The sequence below is a fragment of the Bison bison genome, unplaced genomic scaffold (assembly GCF_000754665.1).
Source record: "Bison bison bison isolate TAMUID 2011002044 unplaced genomic scaffold, Bison_UMD1.0 scf7180017864472, whole genome shotgun sequence".
In the NCBI taxonomy this organism is placed as follows: Eukaryota; Metazoa; Chordata; class Mammalia; order Artiodactyla; family Bovidae; genus Bison; species Bison bison.
This window is the reverse complement of record NW_011495033.1, coordinates 10,299,956-10,308,843: the sequence shown is the minus strand read 5'-3', so window position 1 is coordinate 10,308,843 and position 8,888 is coordinate 10,299,956. Positions and strand designations below refer to the sequence as shown.

At 40.1% G+C, this 8,888-nt stretch overlaps 1 protein-coding gene across 2 annotated transcripts in view; it reads left to right on the top strand.

Annotated features, from left to right (window-relative positions):
- Positions 1-8,888, top strand: part of TADA2A (transcriptional adaptor 2A) — a 46,511-nt gene that overhangs the window by 34,124 nt on the left and 3,499 nt on the right. For both annotated transcript variants that reach the window (XM_010861545.1, XM_010861546.1), the window contains exons 11-14: positions 3,058-3,168; positions 4,688-4,759; positions 6,684-6,816; positions 7,369-7,412. In XM_010861545.1, the coding sequence (XP_010859847.1) occupies positions 3,058-3,168; positions 4,688-4,759; positions 6,684-6,816; positions 7,369-7,412 (360 nt within the window). The remainder of the gene's footprint in view (positions 1-3,057; positions 3,169-4,687; positions 4,760-6,683; positions 6,817-7,368; positions 7,413-8,888) is intronic.

The following is an 8,888-nucleotide window of genomic DNA, read 5'->3' as shown; positions in this document are numbered from 1 at the left end:
TCCAAAATCCCTGCAGATGGTGATTGCAGCCATGAAATTAAAAGACGCTTACTCCTTGGAAGGAAAGTTATGACCAACCTAGACAGCATATTGAAAAGCAGAGACATTACTTTGCCAACAAAGGTCCGTCTAGTCAAGGCTATGGTTTTTCCAGTGGTTATGTATGGATGTGAGAGTTGGACTGTGAAGAAAGCTGAGCGCCAAAGAATTGATGCTTTTGAACTGTGGTGTTGGAGAAGACTCTTGAGAGTCCCTTGGACTGCTAGGAGATCCAGCCAGTCCATTCTAAAGGAAATCAGTCCTGGGTGTTCTTTGAAAGGACTGATGCTAAAGGTGAAACTCCAATACTTTGGCCACCTCATGCGAAGAGTTGACTCATTGGAAAAGACTGATGCTGGGAGGGATTGGGGGCAGGAGGAGAAGGGGACGACAGAGGATGAGATGGCTGGATGGCATCACCGACTCGATGGACATGAGTTTGGGTGAACTCCGGGAGCTGGTGATGGACAGGGAGGCCTGGCGTGCTGCAATTCATTGGGTTGCAAAGAGTCGGACACGACTGAGCGACTGAACTGAGGGAGCTTTAAAAATTTATGATGCCCAACAGTCACCTCTGATTAAGTCAGAATCTCTGGAGGTAGAGCTCCAGCATCTATTTTTTTAAAGTCTTCAAGGCAATTCTGTTGTATACTAAGAGTCTCAAACCAGTAATATATAGTCAATAACACTAGCATGAGAAATGTTTTTTAAATTAGTGTATTAATTAAAACCTGAATATTAATGGATCGTTTTCCAAAACTGAATAGGATTGTGTTTCAGAATTATATATTAAACATAATATAACTGTAATCATCGGGTTGTGAAAATATTTTTATGGAAAGAATTAACAGAAAGTGACACCTTTATTTTGCATCGTGGGGGCGCTAACAAACAAGACATTAATATTGCATGATGAAAATAAACCTATAATGATTTTTAAGTGATTGCTAACTTTGACCTTACTCTTAAATATTGGTGGTATCCAGGCTGGGCAGAAAGAGTTTCTCTACGTTTTCTTTTACACTGTAGAGTTTGTTTAGCACGTAAGAATCATATCATAATAATTGCAGTATTTATATATGTTTATAATAGGTGTATGCCACAAGATTCTGTTTTGTAAAAGTAACCTAATGAGATTGTGCTTCATATGCCAGTTGATAGAATCTTACAGGGTTTGACACTCTGCCACTGGAGGGTCCAGGTCAGCCAGTCTTGGGTTGAATATCTTTCAGCAGAGTCATGATCATAAGTAGGTTACATTTTATGTCGTTTAGTTTTTCATTTTCCACTACACATTTTTTAAGCGATTGTAGTGTTTTGATGATATCCCTTCTAATATGTTACAAAATATGTTATACCAGTAACTTTACATATAATATACGATGTGCTTAACCTGTCTTTATTATTGGATATTTAGCATATTTGCAGTTTTTTTTTAAATCATTAAAAATAGCACAAAGGTAAACTTGTTTGTGAATAAAGCTTTGCCTGCATTTAGAATTTTTTTAAGATAGATTCCGAGAAGTGGAATTACTAGGTCAAAGAACATGATTATTAAAAATGCTTAACACATGCTGCTGGATTGTTTCCTGAAAGATAATTATATCAATTTATATTCCTTCTGCCAGTATACATTATTGCTTGTTTAGCCTCGTCCTAATCGCGAGCTGTGGGTTTGCAAAAATAACTCCAGGTCAGCTCTCCCTTGCCCTTTTTGTCGACAATAATTGGTCATGTTCTGGTAGTGAGTTCCTATGTCTGAAATTGCTGGGCTTTTGGATTTTAACCTGTATGTAGTAGACCTTGACTCTTGCATAAATTCTGTTCCCAGCTGGTGGACAGAGGTCAGCTTAGCCTCTTTATTCTTTAACTGTATTTTTACAGATAGACCTGAGGGGAGGCTCTGTTGCTTCCAAGAAAGACATGGCATATGCAGTGTGGTCTGAGAGGTTTTCACTTGCCATTGTGCTGAATGCACGTGTGACCTTACTATCGTAGGCGTAGGAGCTTTGTCATCAGACTAAATTACTCCAAACTTTTGTATTATTCCTGTAGAAGTAGGGTTGTTTGGTGGTGAATAAAATGAATTTGTGGCTGCCCATCAAATCAGCCCCTAGAATTTGTGGGCAAGAATTTTCCTGCTAAGGAAGAGATTCATCTGAAAAGACGACAATTTAAGTAACTGTCATAAGTAACAGCCTGTATTTTTAGCCTGAGAGTGGACAGAGGTAGCCTAGTTACTCTTATTGAAATGACTGAGTAGCAATTCGAGAATTCCTGATCATTCCAACCTACCAATTATTGTTGGTGGGTTTTCCTATCCCTCTTTTTGCTGATAGCTCTTTTTATTAGAAATTTGGTCAGTAGTGATCCTTAAAGGTGCTGATTCTGGCTACCTGTAAGGGTATCCCAGGTGGCATATATGACCATTTGCTTCCATGATAGTTATTAAAATATAACTTCATTCGTAGTATATTATGTTGTGGTAGTTAAGTTTAGAGAAAGGCAAAATGACCCATGTAGAGAGTGAAAAAATAAACGCCTCACTTGAGGATATGGAGTTACAGACAAGATTTTTAGTGGGACATGGGAGAGATCACACACTTTTGCCAAACTGATCTACCTCTTCTAGATGAATTAGCATGTCCTCACGTCCCTTGTTCTGCAGAGGTCAATACCGGAGATTTTGCCCTACATTGTTCCTAAGAATGCATGATCTGCCGTGTCCTTCCTGTTACTGCCAGCACTTCCCGCCCCTGTGCAGATTGAGAGACAGCGAGGTGTGGGGGTCGCCAGAGTGCAGGTGCTCTCCGGCCATGACAGCGTCCCTGAGACGTAGTCCCTCTGGTTCTGTTAGCATCATGATTAGTGTGCTGCATTCCCTAGCTTTCTGGTTTGCTTCCTGTCATGAGTAAATTAATCGTGTGAGGTTAAGAATAATATTCTTCCATTTTACTACTTGTTAAAAAAAAAATACAGAAAACTTAGGGATCTTTATATTCTTTACTTTCCCTGTAGTAATGGAACGACGATATCCCAAGGAAGTCCAAGATCTTTATGAAACAATGAGGCGATTTGCAAGGATAGTGGGGCCGGTGGAGCATGACAAGTTCATTGAAAGCCATGCATGTAGGTGGTTTTTTAACCTTGACCATATATTTCTGTGTGTGTGTGTGTTTATATAAACAGGAACGATAATGGTGTTTTTTGTGAAATTCTGTAAGTAAGTGGATTTTTTTTTAAATTATTTCTTCCCCTTTATTGCTCTGAGATAAATTTGGAACTTGGGGAATGGAGAAGAAAGCTTAAAAATATTAGTGGCTTTCCCCCCCCCTTAGATAAACAGTAGTTTAGTAGCTTTTTCCCCCATTTTTAATATGGGAGTATGCAAATACATGGGGTTCATTATACTATGATATACATGTATCCATCACCCAACTTCAGCAGTTAACCATCCACTGGCTGATCCAGTGTCATCTTTGCCACCCATTCCTTTCCCATCCTCAACTGGATTATTTTGAAGCAAATCATATTATTTTGTTCATAATTATTTTAGTATTAAAACTAGTTTCTAGGTGGGGACAGAGTTGGTTGACTCATGGAAATAATATATAGCACTTCCATCATTTTCCTGCCTTTTTTCTCTGAGAGAGATCTACATAGTTACCATTTGATTTCTCACTATAAAAAATTGAAGTTGTTAAGGCAGTAACGCCTGGACTATAAAACAGTCTGGACTGAGGGGCTGAGTCTGTGCCTCTCATCATGAGATTCAGGTATTTGATTTTGACTCCCAAATTTAGTTCAGGACGGTACTTCATGAAGGCTTGTATCCTGTTCTCATCGTGCAGATATTTCTTGCATGACACTGCAGGCATTTATCTGAACCGGCTTGGTTGTCCTCACGGACACCCTGTTTAGTTGGCATTCTTTGTGTGATTTATCCTGGGTGGCTCATCTTTACTTCCTGTCCCAGTTTGTACCATCCCTGGTTTATGTGTCACTCCAGGGAACTACACCCCGTGGATTGTCCAGGTTCTTCCTTCATCTGCTTTTTCAAAGCACCCAGATTTGAACATTCCATCACATAATAATCTGAGCAGTGCAACCTGATCTGTGTGTTCAGTGGAGGCAGAAATCTTGGTTTATGGAAAACACACTGCTCTTTTGTCCCTATAAGAGAAAAGCTGTAAAGAAACCATCAGGAACTTGAGCACAGAATTTTGTCCTTCCCTTGCAAAAAGGTCTGTGTCATGTAATACCAGAGACAGGTTTCATACGGAAATTTGTCTTTGTGGCTACAACTTTTAACAAGGAATAAGTAGAGCAGGGAAACTTGGTGGTTTAAGAAATTATATTCATTACTACTGTAGCTAAATGAATTCAGCCAGGTCACTATGAATTGTTTCTAAGAAACAATTCCAGCTGCTTTCTGCAACTGGAGACAAGCCAAAAGACCACTGCAGTACATTTTTGTCAGCTCTTAAGTAAAATTTCTAATGGGATATTAGCAACAATTAGGATTCCCCAAATGGAATTGCCCAGTCTTTTATAGAAGGCAGAATTACTGAAAATATTTAGCAGTAAAAGTGCTCATTGATGTTGATGTTGTTTTTCTGATGTTTCTCTTTTTTGGGGGGATAAACAGTGGAATTTGAACTCCGAAGGGAAATCAAAAGGCTCCAGGAATACAGGACAGCAGGCATTACCAATTTTTGTAGTAAGTATGCTTGTGCTCCACACTAAATCAGAGGGCAGGTGCCTTCCAAACATATAAACAAGCTTTCACATTTCAGAATGAGTTTTTGATCTTTCCAATAAGTTTCATCTATTTAATCTTTATAAATACCATTATATAGATTATCTGAGGTGAAATAAAAAGTATGACAGAGTTGCTGTTTGAGATTTAGGATTCTGTTGTGGCCTCTTAAAAAAAAAAAGATTTTGTATTCCAACTTTTAGCCTCAGCCTTTTTAAATTTAGTGATGCATCATCTGATCATTCCCATTAAGCACACTTCAGTTGGTTCTAGGCACTTGCATCCCAGTTACTTGAGTTAGAGATGATTATATTCAGGGCACCTAACCATTCACCATGCATTGGACTGTACCCTTTGTACTTCACCAACTTAAGAGAGGGACTTCTCTGGTGGCTCAGACGGTAAAGCATTGCCTACAGTGTTGGAGACCTGGGTTCGATCCCTTGATTGGGAATATCCCCTGGAGAAAGGAATGGCAGCCCACTCCAGTATTCTTGCCTGGAAAATCCCATGGACGGAGGAGCCTGGTGGGCTACAGTCCATGGGGTCGCAAAGAGTCGGACACGACTGAGCGACTTGACTTCCACTTTGAACTTAAGAGATAGGTATTGTTATTCTCATTTAATAGAGAAACTAAGGATGAAAGTGATTAAGTAACTAGTTGTAGTAGAGCCAGGTTGTAAGAGAAGACAGTTGTGTTAGCAGTTAAGAGCTGAAGTCTAGGCTTGGACAGCTTGGGTTTGGATTCTGGCTCTTTTACCAGATCTATAATTCTATTCGTTTCAATTTTCCAAGTCTCTTAGAGTTCATGTGAAGATTAAATTAGCGATGATGCATGAAAACATAGTATAGTACCTGACGCACCAAATCCTCAATAAATGGCAGTTTCTGTTGTTCTGTTGTTGTTTTGGGGATGGTCTTCAGCATGTCCTCCTTCCTGTTGGTTGAAGGCTGTCACCCGTTCACCCAGTGCTCAAGTTCAGCCCAGCAAAATGGCTCTTTATTTCTAACATTGGAAATTTTACAAAATGAAATTTAATGTGGAGTACTAACCCATAAATAAAAGTGGAACTCCTTAGGTTGAAGTCTTGTGGAGCCCAGGACCACCAGTATGTTCACAGTAATCCCTGAGATATTTTCATGGTAACCTGGGCCTCTGTGGAACTTGGCTTGAAACCCACTGGTTTGATATTTTGGATTTTTATACATTAATAGTGTGGAAAACACTATACAGCTGTTAGCAAGATGCGTGTAAAGACTCTGATGCCAGATTTGGGTTGCCTGATGCTGGCTGTCTCCAGGAAAGAGGTGAACAGAATAGTAATAGTCAAAGAGGATTTATTTTTATTTGTAATCCTAACTGGTTTTTAAGGAACAGTGTATGTGCATAGCATTTGTGTGACTTGAAAAAATATATGGATAGAAAAAATAGAGCAGGAAGTAAATATAACAGTATTAAGTTACTTTTAGGGGATGGAAATATGAGCAACTCCAACTTTCTTTGTACTTTTCTGTTTTGGGGATTCCCTCTCTCAAATTTCTTAAAGGTAGAAAAGGAATAAACACATTTTCATTTCTTATCAAAAAAGAGATTTCAAACTAGGGGAAATCACTTTGCTCTTAGAAAAATAATTCTGGAAGCAGTTTTTCAAAGGAAATTAAAAAACGACTGGGAATCCCCTGGTGTCCAATGGTTAGGGCTCTGCGCTTTCACTGCCATGGGCCTGGGTTTGATCCTTGGTTGGGGAACTGAGATCCCACGAGCCTCACAGCAAGGCCACAAAAATTAAAAATTAAAAAAGATGAACTGTTTGTTGATGAGTTAGGAAGCCCTTTGGTTAGTTCTACTACCTTGTCATTGTAGTCACTTTTCTAACACCTACAGGTGCCAGGACCTATGATCACCTCAAGAAGACTCGTGAAGAGGAGCGCCTCAAGCGCACCATGCTCTCTGAGGTCCTCCAGTACATCCAGGACAGCAGCGCCTGCCAGCAGTGGCTCCGCCGGCAGGCTGACATGTGAGGAGTTAGTCCGGGGACACCTTCATGGAGCTTTCGGCCTTTACCCGTATTTTCAGACAGTCCCATGGGTGCCCTACCCTAAATGGCAGAGCTGTAATAATTAGGTAGCTAGAAGAATTCAGAAAACTTGAGCAGGCTGTCTCAAACAGTACAGTACTGACAGTTTTGAGAAATGTAACTGGCCTCCTAGAATCCTACTTTGCTACTTTGGCCTTATTTTTTAAGATTAATGTATTCCCTTGCCACACCTTCTTCTTCTGTATCTACTGGTGTGATTTTCACTGGAAGATCAAATGCCTGCTTTTTGCTCATGAATGGTCTCTGTGATGTGCCATACCAGGATGTCTTCTTAACAAATCTAAGCAGTTTCCTTCCTGATTTCCTTTCCTGAGTTGTGTACAGTTGGGATAGCCTGTAAAAACATAGTCTAGTCTGTCTCATTACTTCTCTTCAAAGTAGCTGACCTGATAAATGTTACCCGGGATCGTGGGCTTTGGGAATTGCTTTCTTTGATGTGACATAAGTTTAAATTCCTCTTCTTTTTTGTAGTGATTCTGGCCTGAGTCCTTCTGTTCCCATGACTTCGAATTCAGGTAATTATTTTTCAGGCTGGAGCAAGTCACAATTGTGGAGTTTTCATCTTGGGAATTATAGTGACCCAACAAACCCTCCCGCCTTTGTGGGAGCCAGGTGCTTAGGCAAAGGAATGGTGATTGTTACACAGATTCATAAACATCAGCAAGTTGTTAAAATCTTCATGGCCAAACAGGAACTTCCCTCGGGTTTACAGTACAAAGACGGGGAGGAGAGGACCTCAGACAGGTGTTTTTTCTGTTTTACCAGTGTTCACAGGCAGTTTGTTTACTATGATTTTATCTACCACAGACTTCAAGATTGTCTCACAGGGGATAATTTAAAGGCTTTGTATCCTCCATGAGCAAGGAGGCACGTTACTTGCCAGAAAAGTAAGACTTTCTTTATAAGTTGGAGACTTAAAAGTATTTCTCTTTCTTATCTGGCATGTCCTATTTTGAGGTCAGTTTACAGGGCAAGATAAAGCCATATGATATCTGATAATCCTTGCTGCTTGGTAATTAATAAATGGTAGTGTGGGGTGGTATTAGTTGTAGAATGCTGATCTAAGATCATGGTGGTGTTTGCCTGTTTTCTTGGTTATCATTCATCCCTGCTGCATATAGTAGATTAGCCACTTTCCCTGATCAGAACATATAGACCACTCCACTGTTTACAGACTGGATTTGGCAAAAAGATAACCCATTTGTAGTTTTACCATTTTTTAAAGCTGGGAAAAACAGACCTTGTGATCCCATTCAAAAAATCTCCAATTCAGGACCCAGACAGGGCACAGAGAAGGCCACTGCAGGGGTGATATATATATATATTTTTTTCATTTATTCCTGTGTTTCAAGTAATTAGTTTTTAATATTCAGAGGAGAAAAGAGTCTTTTAGGGAATAGCCAAGACAGTTAAGTTTTATAATTTTCTCACGTCCAAATCCTCCCCCAGTCTAAATACAGAAATAAGAAAATTTAACGTTGGCTAATTAAAGTGAATGAATGTACTTGACCTAGCTTCTCTGGTATTTGTGTTTTCTGAACCATTTGCACTCACTCTTGGTTGCTTCCTTGGCGGGCATCAGCTTCCCTCAGCTCCAGTGTTTAGGTTGAGATGACCCTTTGCTCCTTTTCACACTCTTGAATTGCTGCTAAGGCAGTGCAGAGTTGGAAACCTGAATCACTGATCATAACATAGCCTCTTGGAACTGGTAAGGCATTTGAGTGATCATAATCTCCGTTTCAGGGTATTTAGGGTCAAGCTAGGCCTGGGACTGCAGAGCAGCTCCCATTCCCTCTGTCGATATTAAAGGGAAGCCTGTTTCATTAAAGGGAAGCCTGTTTCGTTGCAGAGCGAGCTGTAACAGCCCCTCCCCCTGCTCTCCACCACCTAAGCAGCACCCCGCCCCTGAGAAGTGTAACGTAGTATTCTACATTTTCTTTTGCTTAACACAGCCCATTCACTCAAGTGTACATTCAAAACAAATCCCCAGA